General features: G+C 36.5%; 2 protein-coding genes across 2 annotated transcripts; one reads left to right on the forward strand and one right to left on the reverse strand.

The window, feature by feature from the left end:
- The first annotated feature begins 606 nt into the window (after window positions 1-606).
- LOC115716431 (protein SCARECROW) lies at window positions 607-4,912 on the forward strand. The gene is made up of 3 exons (XM_030645221.2): window positions 607-1,443; window positions 1,551-3,605; window positions 4,217-4,912. Exons 2-3 carry the CDS (start codon window positions 1,801-1,803, stop codon window positions 4,671-4,673), a joined length of 2,262 nt encoding a protein of 753 aa, XP_030501081.2. The 5' UTR covers window positions 607-1,443; window positions 1,551-1,800; the 3' UTR covers window positions 4,674-4,912.
- Window positions 4,913-5,364: 452 nt separating this feature from the next.
- On the reverse strand, window positions 5,365-12,081 carry LOC115716430 (probable galacturonosyltransferase 7). Its single transcript, XM_030645220.2, has 10 exons — window positions 11,741-12,081; window positions 11,423-11,451; window positions 11,286-11,330; window positions 11,099-11,158; window positions 8,748-8,829; window positions 8,603-8,652; window positions 8,210-8,508; window positions 7,044-7,398; window positions 6,414-6,950; window positions 5,365-6,195 (listed from the first exon to the last, which is right to left on the reverse strand). Exons 1-10 carry the CDS (start codon window positions 11,883-11,885, stop codon window positions 5,920-5,922), a joined length of 1,878 nt encoding a protein of 625 aa, XP_030501080.2. The 5' UTR covers window positions 11,886-12,081; the 3' UTR covers window positions 5,365-5,919.
- Between the last annotated feature and the right edge of the window lie 8,547 nt (window positions 12,082-20,628).

The following is a 20,628-nucleotide window of genomic DNA, read 5'->3' on the forward strand; positions in this document are numbered from 1 at the left end:
ATACTAATTTTGAATTAGAATCTCTTCCTTTAATATCATTACTAATTCAAATTGTTAAAATAAATTAACTTAAATAATTATATAAACACATTTTCATTGCTGGCAAAAAATTATTTACACTTTAATTTGTGGTGTATGTTAAAAAAAATGAGAAGACGGGAAAAATAATAAAAAAAAATACAACACTGACTCCTTTTTAAAATTAATAAATGTTTTTTTTGGTAGCGAAAACATTTTAGTTAAATCCCATGAATGTTTCAAATAATTCCATCATCTCTGATTATAAGACGCAAGGAAGAGGACAATTTAACAAGTTTTTATTTTTAGTTATTAATATTATTTTTCTTTTCCAAAGTGTTAATTACTACTACTACTACTAATAATAAAAATACTACAAAACATTCTTGTTCCCTAATAATATTTTATGAAGCATGAGCTTGAAGTGTCATTATCAAAACAAACATAAATGCGAAGAATATTTTTACCTAACCAAATTAAATGCTTCTGATGTTTGCATTAATTGAATAAAACTTAAATGCTGTGAAACCCAAAATTTGTTTAATTTCTTTCTGTGTGTTTGGCTCGATAACGCTAGCTACCATATTTACTACTATACAGCTTGGACCCTGTACGCCTCGGACTACATAGTAATGGTCGTCGTTTTGTCTTTAACCATTTTGAAAACGTTAAATGCTCAACGACGAACAAACAAACAAACGCAAAATCCCACCCAATCTTTAATTCTTTCCCTAATCTTCTCTTCTTCGTCTCCCACTCTCTTCTCTTCTCTGCTCCTCTCTTTTCTTTTTCTTTTTCTTTCACTTGCATTAATTCCCCCGCCTACCCATTTTTCTTTTCTCGTTTCTCATAATTATTATTATTATTAAATACGTATTTCATTTGAAAAACTTTATTGATTTTTAATCATTTATATATAAATGCTGCTGCATATGGGTTTGAGCAGAGACAAATGAAGCTAATCCATTCGAGCAAAGACAATCGCCACCACCTTTCACTACTATCAGAAATAAACAACTGAGACAGCCTCGGCTCTCCCATTTTTTATTTTTATTTTTTTTTCGATTTTTCTATTAATAATATTTTATTGATTTATTTGGGATTCTGGGTTGTATAAAGTGTATAAGAATAGGTAAGGATCAGATGGATCCAAAAGGCAAAACTTCGGCTTAGTCGTATTATTAAAATCAAAAGAAGAAGGAAAGAGAAGAAGGTTATAATAAGAGAGCATAGGAGGTCGTGTTTTGGGGTGTAGAGACTATGTTTGAGCAATCAATTTGTTTTTAGAGAGAGAGAGAGAGAAAAGAATCCCGAAGCCACTGTCCAGTTCCTCACGGCTGTTATCTGCTTGGCTACTGCCTTCTCATCACATCTACTTATCTTCTTCATCATCATCATCATCATCTTCTTATTCTTCTTCACTATGTAAGTACTTATCTTCTCATTTATATACTCTTCTGAATAACCCCATTTTTATTACTTTTTCTCTTTTTCTTATTTGGGTTTCAATTCATTATGACTGCTTTGATTAGTGACAATGTCGGGGGAGACGCTACTACTGATTTGACTGGAAACCCTGCCACCAATTATACAATTAATAGTACCACTACAACTGCTCATGTTGGAAGCTCTCGTCCGAGCTCCGGTGCCGGTGGTGGTGGTTCCAATAGCAGCGGGAGCAGTACTGAAGACTTGGCCTTAAACCGGCGTCGTTTACTAGCAGAACAACAACAACAACAACAACAACAAAGGGTACAATCTGTAGAGTCTGGAGCTGGAAAGATGGTGAGAAAGAGGATGGCTTCCGAGATGGAAGTCCAGACTGCAACCGCCGCTGATTATCTTAGGCTCTCTCGGCGTGGTGTTCCTATGGCCATCGGGTTCTCTTTTCCGGCCACTGGTGATAGTAATAATAATAATAATAATAATAATTATGGTATTATTCCTCCTAATCCAAATAATAGTTCTCCGACCTCGGCCAGACCATCATCAGTGAGTACGACCGGGATTAACCCCAACTACTCCACTTTGTTACCCAGTTTGACAAATCTGACGTCAGGTGGGGTTTCTGGGGTTTTATCAACTAATACTACTACTACTTGTTCTACAAGTCCCAACTTGACCCAAATCGACCCTCTCCATTATCAACATCTTCATCACAATAATAATCCTAATCAAATCAGGTCACTCCCCCAGACCCACCACCACCAGTACCAGTCCCCAGCCGTTTGTGGGTTTTCGGGTCTGCCTTTGTTCCCACCCGAAAGTACTACTACTACTACTAGCCGTGAAATAAACACTACTACTACTGCCAATATTATTAGTATCAACAACTCTAACAATAATACCATTCACAACAATCTTAGTCCAACTCCTACTGCTGGTTCAGGCTGTAGGGTTATTAGCCCCTCAAACACCACTAGCAGCACTACAACGTCATCAATGGATGATAACAATAACAACAATAATAATCACAACAACAGTGCCTCCGCTACGGCATGGATCGATGGTATCATTAAGGACCTCATCCACAGCTCCACCAACGTCTCAATCCCTCAACTCATCCACAACGTAAGGGAAATCATTCACCCTTGCAACCCAAACCTAGCCACACTCCTCGAGTACCGCCTCCGCTCCCTCCTAGCATCCGACCCATCCAACGTCCCCGTTTTCTCTCCTCCCCTGGAATCTTCACCCAACGACCAGTACTTGCACTGGGGAGGAGGAGGAGCTGTGCTTCCCCCTCCTCCCACTCCTCTTCCTACGTCAACCGCAACCAATACTGCTGATGTCATCCAACAACAACAGCCGGAGAATCCCTCTCCTGTGGAGGAACCTGTATCGGTACCATCCCCGGCGGTACTACTCCGGGAGAAGAAGGAAGAGCTTCGGCAACAGAAGCGGGACGAAGAGGGTTTACATCTGTTAACCCTTTTGCTCCAATGCGCAGAGGCAGTATCGGCAGACAACTTTGACGATGCGAACAAGATTCTTCTCGAGATTTCGGAGCTGTCGACGCCGTTCGGGACGTCGGCGCAACGCGTGGCGGCTTACTTCTCGGAGGCAATGTCGGCTCGGCTTGTGAGCTCGTGTTTGGGGATATACGCGGCTATGCCTTCGGTTGGGGTTCCGCAAAACCATAGCCAGAGGATGGCTTCGGCTTTCCAGGTGTTCAATGGGATAAGTCCGTTCGTGAAGTTCTCTCATTTCACAGCCAATCAAGCGATCCAGGAGGCGTTTGAAAGAGAGGAAAGGGTTCACATAATCGATCTTGATATCATGCAGGGTTTGCAATGGCCAGGCCTTTTTCACATATTGGCGTCTAGACCAGGTGGACCCCCTTACGTTAGACTGACTGGCCTAGGCAACTCGATGGAGGCACTCGAGGCCACCGGCAAAAGGTTGACTGATTTCGCCGACAAGTTGGGTCTTCCTTTTGAATTCTTTCCGGTGGCCGATAAGGTCGGGAATTTGGACCCTGAGAGGCTGAATGTCAGCAAGCGGGAGGCCGTTGCTGTCCATTGGTTGCAACATTCACTTTACGATGTTACGGGTTCGGATACCAACACGTTGTGGCTTTTGCAGAGGTAACTAATAACAATCTCTCTCTCTCTCCTTTGTTTCTCTCTCTTTATCTCTCTCCATATATAAATATATACATATCAATTGTTCACTTTTACAAACTCATACTTGAAAAAGATACAACTCGATCATCAAAGTTATTTGTTCTTTTTACGGTACCTTGTTTCTTTTTCTCTTTGCCTTTTTGTTATCATCTTCCACTCTCTCCCCAGTAACGGAAGACCAATGCTTTTTGAGTAATATAGTTTGGACGTTTTCGACTATGGGTCTTAATATATACAAAGAGATTTGTGTAATAAGGCCTAAACAATATTTCAGTGGTGCCATTTCTCCTTTATGTAGAAAAGGGAAAGGTACTTTGAAAGGCAATCAGCGCTAATTATGTCCACTCCTTTTCGGCTTTACAAATAATGCAATTTGTCATTTCTCGTGAATGCATATATATCACCATGCAAGCCAATTCAAACTACCGAAAAAAATAAAATAAAAGAAGCTTCAAGTCCCATGCTAAAAGAACAAAAGTAAAAAAAAAAACATGTTAAATTTTTTCATTAATTAAACCTTATTGATCGTGGTTATTTTTACACTATTCTAATTATATGGTATGTAACATCAGATTGGCGCCAAAAGTGGTAACAGTGGTGGAGCAGGACCTGAGCCACGCAGGATCGTTTTTAGGAAGGTTTGTGGAAGCGATTCACTACTACTCAGCGCTGTTCGACTCACTAGGAGCAAGCTACGACGAAGAGAGTGAGGAGCGGCACGTGGTTGAGCAGCAGCTGCTATCGAGGGAGATAAGGAACGTGTTGGCCGTGGGAGGGCCGTCAAGAAGCAGGGACGTCAAGTTCCACAACTGGCGGGAAAAGCTTCAGCAGTCAGGCTTTCGCGGCATCTCTCTTGCAGGCAATGCTGCCACGCAGGCCACTCTACTTCTCGGCATGTTCCCTTCAGATGGCTACACCTTGGTGGAGGACAATGGAACCCTTAAGCTTGGCTGGAAGGACCTTTGCTTGCTTACAGCTTCGGCTTGGAGGCCACCATACCATGCCACGCCCACAACTCTTCACTATTAGATAACTTTCTTGTTTAAAAAGAAATGAAAAATCCCAAGAGAGCTTAAAAGTACTATCCCTTCTACACTTGTCATTAATCTCTCCTTTTATTATTATTTTTTAAAATTTAGTTGAAGAGATGTTCTTACAGTTACTATGAGAAATACTTTCCAGTCTGAGCAATGTGGAAGGTAAGGATATATAATGTATAATCTGCAGAATGATCATCTTGTTTATGAAAGTCAGCAAAAATTTAAGTCTTTCTTTCTGTACTCATTACTTTTTGGAGTTTAGAGGGTTTATCAAGTGGTCGTTTCTAGAAATAGAAATGCTTGCCACGGTGTACGCTAATCTTTGTCTGTACTAAATTGATGTTTCCTCTTTCTTTGATTTTGTATTCGTCAAGGATACTTCCAAGCCAAAGGTTCAAATAATTATTAACACACCCTGGGCCCCTCGTGGTTATAAGTCTGCAATAAGAAATGGACAAGTGCTTTATCTGAAGGTGTTGTAATACCACTGCCAGTATTTTTGGTTTTTCTGGATCTCATCGTGTCAATATTTAATTAACAATAACCCAAGTTGCTGTATTTGATCAAGAGTTCATTCTACAAATGCCACAATCTAATACTGATTTAGACTAAATGAAAATGTAGTTTCTCTCATCTCGACAATGGATAGTAGTAAGAAGAAAAGAAAACACACACGTGAGTGACCAAAACTAGTTCACATTATAAAGGAAAAACGTTAAAAATAAATAAAATACAAACCCTGGTAGAAGAATGATTTCCTTTTAAGGCATACAATACTAGTCAGGCTTTACAGCCAATAGTGAATTATATTATGAAATGGCATGTTGAATATCTATGAACCAAACATCCAGGGCAACTTCCCGTGTACATAATTATTTGTATGCTTCTCCACTCCCAGTCAGTTGACAAAATAAGCCAAAAGGCTACTTAAATCACTTTCTAGATGAATTGCCATTCTCATTTCAATTCCTCTAATACTCTTGACTTGACACTTTGGTTGCCATCAGAGATCTTTGTCCCTTTTGCTCTCCCCAAAAGTGAATAAAATTATATTTACCAAAAAAATTAGAATTTACTGTTCGTCAAACTCAAGATGGCAATCTCCACTTCCAAATCATAAACCCTTTGGGGTTTTTTGATGAATAAGGTCAGCAACTGCAAAATCAACATCCACAAATTTCTTCCGAGCACTGTCTCCAGGAATCTCTACCAGAAAACCAACACAGTCAAGCTTGTCATAAACTCACATTGCAATCGCTCAAGAATTGTTCATCTTGGTTCCGAAAGTTCCTCCAGTAATGCTTATATTTTGGAATTCCCAATTCAAGCCACGGTTTCATGTTTCCATTATAGTGCAAAACGGCTGCTCCTTTTATGGCTTGCATATTAAGCATGTAGTCATGACCTAATCCACACAATGCCCACGAGTCATCAAGAACATGTATCAAATCCTGAAAGATGAGCAAACTAGCACGCAATGCTACAGCTTCACTTGGTCCTTGCATTCTCAACTGTACATAGATTTTAAAAAGAATAAGATAAAAGTCAAAAACATGTAAGTAGCTTACAGTAGATTTAGAAAACAAAATCAACAAAGAAGAAATTCAGAGAAATTGAGTCAGTAGACTCTTGCCAAAGCAACCTTAAATATGATTAAATTGTGAGCCTATATTATTGCACAAATGAACTAATAAGATTTGTCAAGCAAAGATGCTTGTTGCTTGCGTACCTCCTTCACCAATGTGCGGTGCTTTTCAGTAAGATCTAGTTCTCTCCACTTGTCGAGATCAATAACATTCAAGCCAGACATCCAAACACAAGAGTTATTGTGAAAACTTTTCTCACCCAGATAGCTTTTCAGAATATCCAATTTCACAGAACACAATTGCACTGCCCCATTAACTTTTCCTCCCAAGTTGAGGCTCCAGAGGGCTGATAAATCCTTCTGGACAACAACATCATCATCTAAAACAACAACTTTCTTCAAATTCTGGAAAATTTGAGGTAGAAGATAGTGTGAATTAGAGAAAGTTGACAAGTATTCTGTTCTACTTTGGGCAATGGGTGAAGAACTGTCAATGATATGGAAGGAAACACGGAATTCCACAGGCAACGACACATGTATGTTTTCGTTGTCCGGATAAAGCTGTTCAATGTTTAACACTTCAACTGTTGCTTCTTTATAAGTGTTTCTGATGAACCATAACTTCATTGCATAATAATTCTGAGCATTAGTTAGAACATGAAAAACCTGATTCACACTATCCTGAAAAAAGGAAAAAGAATTTTCAATGCCATAATGAGAAAAGTGAAAAAGAATTGCACAGCAAGAGAAGGTAGAGAGACTATCTAAACATACTTTGGCATGCATTACAGTTGAGTTTATCACAACTGATGATGCAAGTAAATTATTGGAGAAAATGACATAATGCTGCAAAGCAGGATCCCTGTATTTCTCAGTGGAGGAGAGCTCCGTATCTCTTGATGATTTAAAATATTCTACAGTTAATCTCATGGACAGGCAGTGAAGACTCTTCGGCATGGTCTGGACAGCCAGCTGGTAGAGGAATGCACTTTGTTTCATATGAAAGTTAGCTTCATCCTCTGTCATATCATATATTTGTCTTAATTTCTTATCAACATTATTACAGTCCACAGGGAATGTTTTAGCTTTTGCTATTACAGCTTCTATCCTCTTTAGCTTCTTCTCCACCCTAATCAAACATTTAAAAACCATACAAACATAAAAAGCTGGAACATGAAAAAAAAAATAACTATAAGTGTAGTGCAAATCATCTACTGCTAACTTGTCCTAAGAGCTAGATCTCGATCACTAGGGTCAAGGAAATTTTTAAATAGATTGATCTTGTCTAGACAATCATCAAACAAATTTAAATGGATCTACTTATGCAAATCACTAAAAAAAATGCAATCAGGATAACAAACTAACCAAATTAATTAAAAACTCTAAAAAGAGATCAGAATTTAAGGTTGTGTTTCATCTATTTCTTTAGTTACTACTAGAGAAAGCCAACATCAAATATATACAATGACATGTTAATACACCACCCTTAATCAATACAAGATTTCACACCCACCATGCCCAGCCTGATCATTGTACATTGCAACAAATATATTCAGAAAAGGAGCAAGTTGTTGGCTCCTTCATACTTGAAGGATAGTTGACATTATGGATCCAAGAGAAGTAAAAGAATAATTCAGCTGGAGGCTATTATTGAATCTGTTTATGTATATTCCGTAACAGGGTCGTCATTTAGTATTATGCTCATGTTTAATCATCTCTATATACCGTGAAAGAAATTTTAGAAATCCTTGCTCAAATGGATGTCCTAGCAGAAAAAATAAAAAACTGGCAGCAAACTATGCGCCTAAGAATAATTAATGGCAAAACATTGAAAAATTAAAGTCAACTGGAAAATATACGTGACAATTGGTAGTATCTTGGGTAACTGTTAACTCAGATGGTCAATAGTGAAATTATATAAAATGTTTTTTGAAACTTACTGTGGTGGAAGATCAGCATCAGTGGTTGATTCACTAAAAATTTTCTCCAATTCCTGAATATTTTGTTTCAACTCCCGAGACAACTTGTCTTGTGCGGGAAGTTTCGCAATAGTAGGAAAATATGCTCGTGCGACAAATAATCGGTCCTTCAATTTCTTCACCATTGAATCCTTCATCTCTTCTTTGTGCTCACGACTCCAAATGCAGTAGCTCCCATATTTTAATTCACATTGCTTGCCACTTTCATCAACATTTTTCATATCTTTTGTTATGTGAGTTGGGCCACCAGCACCAACCATCTGTTACAAATTTCAAATTCATTAAAGCAAATAAAACACAAGAAAATGAATAGCAAGTTACAACAATTTTAAGCAAAAGACTGAAAATTCATACACTTGGATTGGGAGAAGACTGTGGAACTTTCTTAGCTGGTGTTGAGACTCCTACAAATTGATTTGAAAATAATCCACGTTAATGCATAACTATAAGTGGGAAGGAGGGGTGTCTTAGTACTTAAAAATGCAGAGTTCAATGGAACCTTTTTTAAGAATATCATCTTGCTTAGTGCCACTGCGAATGGTTTCCTTCTCAGATTCATGTATAGATTTCTTAAATATATCCTGGCATGCAGAATGAGAGGATAATGAGACATCCATAGGCTACAAATCTGATTAACACAAACAATTTTATAATAGAAGCACCTTTCCATAACCAACAACAAGCCACTAGGAATCAGGGTTGAAAATATTGGTGTTGATAAAATTTTAGTACTTGATTTTATGAAAATCGATTGGAAATGCTTATCATAAAATTGAAATGAAAATTGATTGGAAATGTTTACCACAAAATTTAAAACATTCAATAGTACATAAACAAACATTAGCCATACATACGTTAAAAACTATCTTGAAAATTACACTACTATACAAATATAATAATATTTTACACACTTAATAAGATATCGATACCAAAACAAACTCTTAGAGGTTGAAAAGTAACTTTCATATGGTCTTGATCAATCAATACTAATTATATTATGATATAAACTTTGTATATGTACATGCAAATTAGAATTAAACCAACCAAATCAAGTAGATGAATAATACAAAATATCGCAGATAGTTGAGTAATAACTATTATTAGATCCCATTCTATAGTTGCGAGAATCATTAATGTGGTTACAAGATTCTCTACAAAGATTACTAAAAAAATATCAGAACCTTATAAATTCAGATATTTTCAACAAAAATATGCCAATCATATTGATTTTTTTCATCCTTGCTAAGAATCAATGGCTTCTCTAACAAACACACAAGATTTGACTAGAAAAATACTCTCTTGTCAACATTAAATCCTACACATGTACTGAGATCAAAATAGAAAAGGTATATCTATGGTCAGATTCAAAACAATTGTGTAAATTCAAAACATGAAATGAGAAGCCTTCCATAAAATGCATCAAACTTATGTTGAGTGTGGTAGTAAGGCAAACAAATTTGCACAAATTGAAAACAATTGTTTAAGTATAAAACAAATTATACAGTAATAGAGTAATGAAGCAGATGTACCACAAATATTAGTCAAGCAAAAAACAGAAAACAAACCATATATTATTTACAATAAAGGATGGTCTAGAGCAATTAATTATGGGAGTGGTATTCCAACGAAACAAAGGAAGGTTGAGCTGAAAAAAACTTATCAATCAAATATAATTTATTATGGCAAGATGATAGCATAGCTCTATGAATGATAAGTGTCAAGTACAACTATAAGTTATAACAACACACCCTTTTTGCACCCTAGCAAGCATTACCATAAAAATTTGAACTCATGGGGCTGTCTAGCCTGGCAGTGGCAGGTGGTGAGGATAATTGAAAAAAATAAGTTAAGATCTGAAGTTCATGTGGAGCTACCTATAGCAAAGATAAACTGTTGACTATACAAAGACCTCCGAACTAGAGTAGAAAATGCTAAAAAAAGAATCAGTGGAAGGAAAGAGAATAGATGACTAGAAAGCAAGCAACATATATTGACAAAAAGCAGCACTGCATTACTTATTGCCTTGCTATAACTCAAGTATTTGATGTACTCCAAGAGTAAGATCAAATGCATAATAATGCCCCTGGAGAGAAACAGAAGAGTACATCTGCGATAGTTATATCAAAATCAACATGTCTATCAAGGGATGAGGACACAAATTTAGTACCTCTGCAAACAGATATTTGTTATTTTGACCTATTGAAATACAGATTCCCTGCTCTACTGATCAATCCCATAACCTTCTTTTCTTTCCTTTTTGTTGGAACTCAATTCCATAACCTTCGCATAACTTAGTGGTAGCTTACTCCATACTATACTTTAAGAGTCACAGAAAGTTTGATAATATCCTTGCCCTAAATTTTCAACAAAGCCAGAGGCACTAGATTCATGTAAACATCAGTTTTCACCAAAAGGTGTGACAGTTTTATTAAAGTAAAACCAGTTTCAAAGCTATAAACCTACAACTAATTCGCTAACTGATTTCTTAGATAAACAATTTCTAGCCATGGTACAGATATAACACGCGGTACTAGATTTATCCCTGCAAGAATTAGATTAAATAATTATAACTGCGTCTGTTGTCCCATTCAGAAATCAATAATCGGGTCATTTGAAGTTTGAGCTTGAGATTATCGGGGACATTTATATTATATTTGGCATGAAGCACAAGTAACACCACATGATTTGATGATTAGACAGAAGCATAAGTTATGCAATAGGGAATTAGGAAGTTTATCCAATTTGATAGAAAAAAATGCTCTATGCAAATAGCAAGATAGCAATGCACTAGCTATGGTTTGACAGTGATAGAAAAGTAAGCATTGGCCAACAGAGTTCTAAGTAATGAACCTGAGAAAGACTTGGTGCCAGTCGTCTCACGAGATCATCCACATGACGAGACTGATCACCCTGAAAAATAAATAAATAAATCTAAGCATACACAGTTTCAAGACTAGTTACTACAAGTAATGGGTCAGTTTGCTCTTCTAGATTAGTGGATAAACTACACACTGATAACATGTACACACACTATTACCTCAGATTGGTCAGGGCTATCATTAATAAACCCTCGAATCGGATTCTGAAACAAGCCGAAACATAGAATTAAGTTAAAAAAAATAAAAAAATAAACGGGCATTGACAAAACACAAAATCTATTCACAAAACCCTCACCGAAGCCGAATTTTGTTCAGACGCGTATCCTGCATGAGACGAAAAGATAAGAAGGAATTTAGCAAAAGAAAGCAAACGGGTGTAAGCTGAAACATCCAATGGGGAACCAAAATGGACAAAATAGATTCAAAATTCGGGTATAGAACAGTGTCGATCTGAGTAAAATCGAGAATGTAAAAGCAAATCGCCATTAACAGAGGAGTAGTAGAGACAGTCTAATGGGGAAGAAGAAACAGATCTAAACACGAGCAATTGAGATTTGGCTGAACAGACATGATGGCAGTGAAAAAAGTAGAGGGAAGTGGAAAATTAAGTTACCTGGAGATTGAAAGCCATTGTGAAGACCAAGCAAGAAGACGAGTGGAACGAGCATGGAGAGGATAACGAGGCAGAGTACCCCAATCACTAACCCTCGCCATCGCTTCTTTGACGGAACAGCATACGAAGAGCCACCGCTCTTCATATCTTTACCCTTTTTCTCTTCACTCTACAGTCTCTACTTCCAATTATATATGGTATTGGAATGGAAACTGTTGCTTGTTTGTTCCTCCCAAGCTTAACCGATTTCGTTTGCTTTTCTATTGCAATCACATGGAGATGTATGTAAGAAACTTAAATTTTCTTTTAGTTATGATGATAAATAGTTTGTCATTGAAAAAAAAAAATAAGGAAGAAAGAAAAAAGAAAAGAAAAGAAAAGAGAGAGAGAGAGAGAGAGAGAACTAATAATATTAATTAATTTATTTTAATAAAGATACAAAAAAAGATTAGTTAATAATTTCAGGTAGATCTCACTGTGAGATTAGTATTTTAGTAGTGGCCTAACGATTGTTGGCTAATCTCACACAACATTAACATAAACCTCTGTAACGCAAAATTAAGGGAAATGTAGAACACATGACAAATTTAACCAATTTTTAATCTTCTAATTGTGTGAATAACTCATCTTCAACTTTTATTATCGTGTGCGCAGAGTAGAGTGTCATTCAATCCAATCCAATAGTAGTTATCGTCTTTAGCCGTCATCTTCAGTTGCTATCCCATGCTTGAAATTCGTCTTAACTAGTGGCTTGTCCTTCAAATGTTTTTTTTGTTGCCATTGATGTTTTTGTTAAGCATAGATTTGAAAGTTAATTTTTTTTTTCTTTGCTGTTCAAATTACATGGATGAATAGAAGTTTAAATTTTAATGTTATTATCAGAATACTATAATTGATGTGCTCGTTTGTTATTAATTTCCTTATTTTACCCATTAATTATTTGATTTGTTTTCTTCTTTTCTAAGTTAATTTTTTTAGATGTATACATAAAAGCACACCGACCATATATTTAATAACATACTAAAAGAATTTTATTCTTTATTAGTCTAAAAGAGAGAGCATCTTGAAGTGATTTTTTTTCTTATCTTTTTTAAGTTGTTTTGTAACATTGTTATAGTGCTCTATTTTTTTTTTTTTTAGGGAAACTTTTGCTTCATTAAAATATGGAAAGACAGTACAAAGCAAACAAGTTAAATAAAAGATAAAGGACCATTCCAAACCAACTCATTGTCTAATCTTAATCCTAGCTTTGCAATCTGATGAGCCAATTGATTAGAGTCCCTATATACATGCTCATTCTTAATATTAGGATTGAAGGATAACAAGTGTTTAATACTAGCTAAAATATCATCCAGTGGACTAACATTCCAATTACAAGAGTTAAGTTTATCAATAATAGTTTTACAATCTGTTTTTAAAACATCCACAGGAAGATGAAGCAATTGAACCCATTGAACAACATGATATATTGCCTTGGCTTCAGCTATGACAGCAGGGATACTTCCAATACAAGACTTGGCTATACCAGCTTTCACTCTACCCGAATCATCAACCATCACAATACCATAGTTGTGCTTCTTACCATGAAAATCAAGAGCAGCATCAGTATAAACCTGTAAAGAAGCTCTCAGAACATCATCCGAAACCCTGCTTTGCAAGTGAGCTGAAACACTAGAATGCTGATTAGTTTGTTGGGCGTCAAGGTACTGAAAAAAATAGTTGACACACCAATCAAAAATATCAGAAGCTGGTAAAACATTGTTATGGTGCAGAAAATTGCTCCTTTGATTCCACAGAGTCCATAAAAAACAAAACAGAATGTTAACATAATCTTTGTCCAAAATATTAAAAGAGAATAATAAAAAAATCAATGATATCATGATGTTTATATTTATAATAATGATCCATAAACCTAGAAGATTTTCAAGCTTTTTTCAATCTGGGACACCCTAGCAAAGCATGATGAACCATTTCTGGACTATTTTTATAAATAGGACAAAGTGGGGATTCAATAATATGTCTAGCAAAAAGTGAGGAAGCAACTGGGACAGTATGAGATACTACTCTCCAAATGAAGTGTTTAATTTTAGGAGGAGCTTTAGAGTGCCAGATTTTATTCCAAAACTTCTTAGAATCAGAAATAGAGGAAGAAGAGGGGATATCGTGACAAGAGAGAGCTAATTGATAGGCTGACTTAACACTGAATAAACCAGAACTCTCTCTGGACCAAATAATAGCATCTTTTCCAGATAGACCAGTAACAGGGACTTCAAGAATATCTTGTATAACAGACTCATCAAAATGATTTCTCAGATTGCTTATATCCCAATACCCAGAGTCAGAAATAAAAAAAGAAAGCTTAGGCGAAATAGGCAAGTGACCATCTTTATAGGAAATATATTTATTATTGGGAAGCCAATGGTCCTCAATGGTTAGAATGTTGTCCCCATCCCCAACCTTCCAAATAAGACCCGAAGCCATCAAATATCTTCCCCAAAGGATACTCCTCCAAGCAAAAGATGGTTTATGACCAGGGACAGCCTCTAAAATAGATGAGTTTGGAAAATATTGAGCTTTAAGCACTTGACACAACAAGGAGTTAGGGTGTTTAAAAAATTTCCAAGCTTGTTTTGCTAGCATAGCCTCATTATAATGTATTAAAGAACGAAAACCCAACCCTCCTAGACATTTAGATTGACAAACTTTTTTCCAAGATTTCCAATGAATTTTCTTGGTGTTACCAGAAGATCCCCACCAGAATCTAGCCATCGCAGCTTCAATTCCTTTACATAATTTGACTAGAAGCCTAAAACAAGCCATTGCATATGCAGGAATGGCCTGAATAACAGCCTTAAGAAGTATCTCTTTACCAGGCTTGGAAAACCATTCACCAGACCAATTAGTAAGCACAGAAAGAACTTTGTCCTTAAGAAAAGCAAAAGAATGATACTTTGATCGAGTAAGACATTGGGGCAAACCTAAGTATTTGCTAATGAAAGGCCTATCTTCAAGATCAAAAGTGGTGTAGAAAAGATTTCTAATATTCTGAGGGGTATTAGGAGAAAATAAAACAGAGAATTTAGCAAAGTTAATTGCCTGACTAGAGGCTTGGGAATAGAGCTAAAAAATACTCCTAAGGGAGCTACAAGAATCCCTATTAGTAGAGCAAAAAATAAGACTGTCATCAGCAAAAAGGAGATGGGAAATAGAAGGAGCCCTCCTAGAAATGGCTATACCCTTTAGAAGACCTTCAGATTGATGAGCACGAATGAGGGATGACAAACCTTCAGCATAAAGAAGAAAGAGATAGGGTGATAGAGGATCCCCCTGTCTCAAGCCTCGAGAGGTTTTAACAGACCCTTTAACAGTACCATTAATCAAAAAAGAAAGGCTGGAGGTGGTCACACATTTCATAATAAGGGATACGAAAGAAACATGGATATTGAAATGTAGCATAACGCTCTTCAAAGAATACCAATTGACCCAGTCAAAAGCCTTAGCCATATCAAGCTTCAAGGCAGCCCAGCCACATTTACCATGCTTTTCGGGAATTGATAGCATGAACAACCTCCTGAGCAATCAAAATGTTATCAAAAATAACTTTCCCAGTCACAAAAGCACTTTGAAAAAGAGAAATAATTTTATCTAACACCATTTTGAGCCTATTTGCTAAAACTTTAGAGAGGACTTTATAGAAGGTGGTACAAAGGCTTATGGGCCTATAATCTTTAAGGGTGCTAGCCCTTTATTTTTTAGGGATAAGGACAATCAAGGTGGAGTTAACCTCAGAGAAGTCAGCCTCATTGTTTAAGCAATCTAAGACTGCATGAATAATATCAATTACAACGGTATCCTAATTCTTTTGGTAGAAATAGGCATTAAGGCCATCAAGACCTGGAGCCTTATTTCCAGAGAGTTGGAAAACAGCCTGTTGGACTTCATCAAAAGTAAAAGGCTGGTTTAAGAAATCAACCTCTGAATCCTCAAGAGGGGGACCGAGACAATCAAGAATATAGTTGACTACCTCCGTATCACAGCCATCACAATGGAAAAGGTCCCCAAAATAAGAAGTGATAAGATCACTCAAATCTTCTAGGCTACTAAAGACATCACCATTATCATCCCAAAGAAATTTAATAGTATTATTTCGTTTCCTTTGAGAGGAAAAATGATGAAAGAAAGTCGTGTTTCTATCTTCAGCCCTAAGCCAATGAACCCTAGCCCTTTGACGCTAATAAACCTCCTCTTTATACAAGAGAGCATCAAGTTGGGACTGAAGATGTTTAACATGTGAGAGTATGTTCCTATCACTAGAAAGAGTAGATTGAATTCTCTCAATTTCCTGTTGAAGAGTAGTGATCCGAGACTTGAAACTATTTCTAACAGACTTACCCCAAGATTTAAGAGAAGAGATACAAGCTTTCTGAGAATAAAGGAACCTAGAGTAAACACCTAAATTGGACACATCATGGGAATTCATATCCCAACAACTCCTAAGAGTGGTGTAGAATTCTGGATTCTCAAGCCAAATGTTCTCAAAGTGGAAACGCTTATTAACAGAATTAACACAACTATTACTCTGCTGATTAATCAGAACTTTAAGGGCTCTATGATCATAGGCATAAATGGCAAATGATATAAAGCCGCATAAGAAAACAAATCTCACCAAGAAGTAGACCCAATGGCCCAATCAAGTCTCTCAAAAATAGTATTATTTTTCCAGGTATATTTATTACCTATAAAAGGAAAAGGAAGTAAATGAAACTTATTTAAAAAATTAGAAAAATTATCCATATTAGTATTATCAAAATAAGTGCTTCCAATTTATCACTATGTAGAAGATAGCTATTAAAATCCCCCATGATGAGCCAAGGGATATTAGGAGCATTGTAAAAGATTTTATCAAGAAGATCCCAAGTAAAAACACGTTGTGAGGCAATAGGAGAACCATAGAATCCAGTAAAATGAAAAGATTCATTATCATAAAGAGTTATAATACAGTCTATATGATTACAAGAAAAGTTTAAAATATTAACATCAAGACAATCCTTCCACAACAACATAAGTCCCCCCCCCCCAAAAAAAAAAAAAACTTCCTTGGGACTTCAAAAGCATGATCAAAACTAAGACCTACTCTAAGCTTGTCAACTGCATGGATAGGAAGTCGAGTTTCCATCAAAAAAAAGGAGAGAAGGTTTGTGATCTTTCACCAAAAGGGAAAGTCGTCTCAATGCACGTGTACTCCCCAAACCACGTGCATTCCAGCTTAATAAACTCATTTTTCTGGGCAGGTGTGCTCCACATCACCCGCCTATTCAGGTTCTAAAGTTGTAGCAGAAGAGCCATCTTCACTGTCACCAGCACGGGCTTGCTTTAGAGTAGATCTTAAATAGCCACCAATAACAGCTTAGTGAGGTTGAAAAGAGGGTCGTTTAATTCCAGAAGCTGAGGTCAGACCCTTGCCACGAACAGATTGATCTGGCTGGCCTACATTGACACCAGCTTCTAGCTCCATAGTATGAGAGCCAAGAGCTAAACTCCCACCATTTGTGGCTGGAACAGGGACTTGAGAAGTAAAGCCTTCCATAGAAGACTCAGAACAAACCATATGAGCAGTAGCAACTACCAAGACAGAATCAGTAGAATAGGATGTGAAAGCAGAATTATTCGAGGATAAGCCAAGGCCCGACCTACTAAAAGATGATAACATCCCTCCCAAATTAGGATTTACAGGAGTAGGGATCATGATGGCAGCAAATTGTTGGGATGGGGTAAACTGGAAGCCAGAGGTGACATGATGAGTAAGAAATGAGGGAAATCGAATGGTGGATCCCAGAGAACCCCTAGCAGGGATGTTAAGATCAACAGGAGGGATATCAAGCAAAGTCATGGCAGGTGGGTGTGGATACTGAAAAGGCATACTCTTATCAGATATTTCTTCCTTTCCCCTCAATAGAATATTAAAAGGACATAAAGGTTCAGAGAGGGTTTCGTCACATTTTTGTTAGAAAGCATGGCAATATCTTTTAGTGTGATCAAGGCAACCACAATAAAAGCAAAAAATCAGGGAGGTGTTCATATTTGAAATCAAGCCACTTAATGAACTCTCTCCCCATTCGGATAAACTTGATGTTCATACCCCTACGAATGGGTAGATTGACATCTAAGAGGATCCTAAGCCTTAAATATGGTCCAGTACCCTCCCTAACAGTATCCCTATCAACTTCAATGAGATCCCCAATTTCAAAGGCAATAAATCTAGCTAATCCATGGCTATATTGCAGCGTTGCAGTATTGGGCGTACGAGTCCATTCTGGACTTGGGCTACGAGTATGTAGTACAGATGTTGCATCGCTTTTCGAGAATGGTCAACTGGGAGGGTAAGCCAAAGAAGACACTCGACAAGGACGAAGTGATACGATTGTTTATTTGCTAGAAATGTAAGTTTCATATGCTTAACATTTATTTCATGTTAATTTCCATCTATTAATATATTTGTTTTTATTTTTCAGGTGACAGTGTACTCTATGTTATTGTTAGCCCAAGATATATTTCTAAGATGGGGTGAATTGGAAATTTAAACTAATTTCGGTAAATTCAAATTTTTAACACAAAACTATGCAATTAAACACTTAATCAAATAAATGCAAGTAATATGGCAAGTAATAATGTATAGCAAATAATTAAACTTGTAAAGTAAATAGTTTAAGGATAAGAAATTGCAAACTCTCAACTTTTACAAGGTTCGGTAGAGCTAAGCCACCTACATCCTTGGTCTTTAAATGTATAGACCTAGATTTGAGTTCTGATATTGATCCAAGTTAACGGGCTTGACTAACCCTTACAACCAAGAAATATTCACCGAGGTGTTTCCTAACCTCTTATAATAGTTTCGCACCGCCAAGGACTATTAACCTCTTTCTTGGATTGTTGTAGTGATAATCTCACTCTAACCGGGTTGTTTACAAAACCGGTGCCAACCTCACCTCAATCACAATATGGAAATGTTTTTGAAATTACAAGCAAATTCACTCTAGAAGTATGATGATACAATAGAAACCCAGAGTGATTAGCAAGGACACTTTAAATGAATAAACACAAATTTTGGCTCAAAGTGAGTGAAAAGTGTTTATTGGATTTTAAACTTGGAAGCTCATTGATCTCACTTGAATATGTTAGGTATATGACATAAATGCTCAGCCAACTTGAATGTTTTAGTGAAAATTGAGTTTGTATAGTGTTGGGGTGAAATGTAGACATTTATAGACGTTATCATGCATTTTAAGGAGAATTTTATCGTAAACTGGAATTCTAGATGGGAACTGGAATTTTGGATTGACAATCGGAATTTTGGATTCCAATCGGAATTCCAGATGGCTTATAGTGGCAAATTTTGCATTTTTTTGAATTAAAACGTGCATAACTGTTTACTCTATTACCCGATTTTAGAAATTCCAAGTTTGTTCTCTTAGTTAAATGATATGTAATTTAGAAGGTCAATCAAAAAAAATTTGAACTATTGGGTGAGAAAACTTATCGCACAAGTTAGTGAGTGGACCAAAATTTGAACTTATAAATCTTATTATACTATGCAAATCACTTTAACAAGACTAAAGTACACTTATACCATTTGATTGTGTGTAGTCTTGATGTAGATGAACTTTCTAGCTTTATTTGTGTGTTTTGATCAAAATTTGACTTTTTTCGAGAGTTGACTTTGACTGTTGAGTTGACTTTTTACTTTGAGTTTTTGAAGTCCTCTTTTGAATAGGGTCTTTTGCTCTTAATCCCTTAATGAATCTTTTGCTCTTATCAATTATGAAGTATTTATTTTACCTTTTAATTGTGCTACAAAATCAACAAATCTTTTTTTTTTTTTTTGAAAAGAGGAATCTTTATTCAAAAACAAGCAAGAACACACAAAGGCACATGGCCGAACTAACAAAATCGGCGGCAGCTGCTTCAGCCAGCAGCCCCACACCAAACAACTACCACCTATTAATTACATTGAAGAAATAATTGTTCTTTTGGAAATCTTTAAAAGGCCCCATACTCAAGATTCTCAACTGAACCTCTTTCCTAATATTCAAGCTCAAACAACTAGGAGCAGTGCAACACAAATCATAAATGCATCTATTCCTATTCTTCCAAAGATTATACATAGTAGCAGCCAAAATTGCATTAATGATACCTTTGGAAGCTCTTTGCCACGTTTCTACATGTTTCCATCAGGTCCTCAATAGAATTAGGCCATTTATACTCTCCAAACCAAGCATTTATTGTAACAACAACCTATTTAGCAAAAGAACAAGAAAACAGCAGGTGGTCATGTGTTCCGGCCTCTACCTCACAAATAGGGCACAAAGTGCTAGAGATTATCATGATTTGAGATAAGAAATCTCGACTAAACAGTTGGGTATTAGTTATTTGCCAATACAAGAATTTGTGTTTAGGCACAATAAGCTTATCCCAGACAGCACTAACATACTCAATCTTGTCCACATTCACCAACAAGTCATAATATTTCTTAGCGCTAAGCTTGTTCCCTTTAACCGCAAGATAAATTTTATCTTCTTCCATAGTTTCACGGAGTCGAAGAATCTTCTTGAAATACCAGCCATCATCCATCTTCATTGGGTAGTCCCAAATATCATGCTCTTTTAGATAAACAGAGTTAATCCATTTAACCCATAGAAAATCATGTTTACTAGTATGAGCCCAAAAGAATTTAGCCAAGAGAGCCTTATTCCACTTTTTCCCTTCTCAGAATCTAATTCCTCCAAGGTTTTTACGAAGACAAACCTTTTCCCAGGAAGCTTGATGAAGCTTACTCTGTTGGAAATTATTTTACCAGGATCTTAGATCTACTCACAAGTATGTTTATTAAC

The sequence above is a fragment of the Cannabis sativa genome, chromosome 5 (assembly GCF_029168945.1).
Source record: "Cannabis sativa cultivar Pink pepper isolate KNU-18-1 chromosome 5, ASM2916894v1, whole genome shotgun sequence".
NCBI classification, from domain to species: Eukaryota; Viridiplantae; Streptophyta; class Magnoliopsida; order Rosales; family Cannabaceae; genus Cannabis; species Cannabis sativa.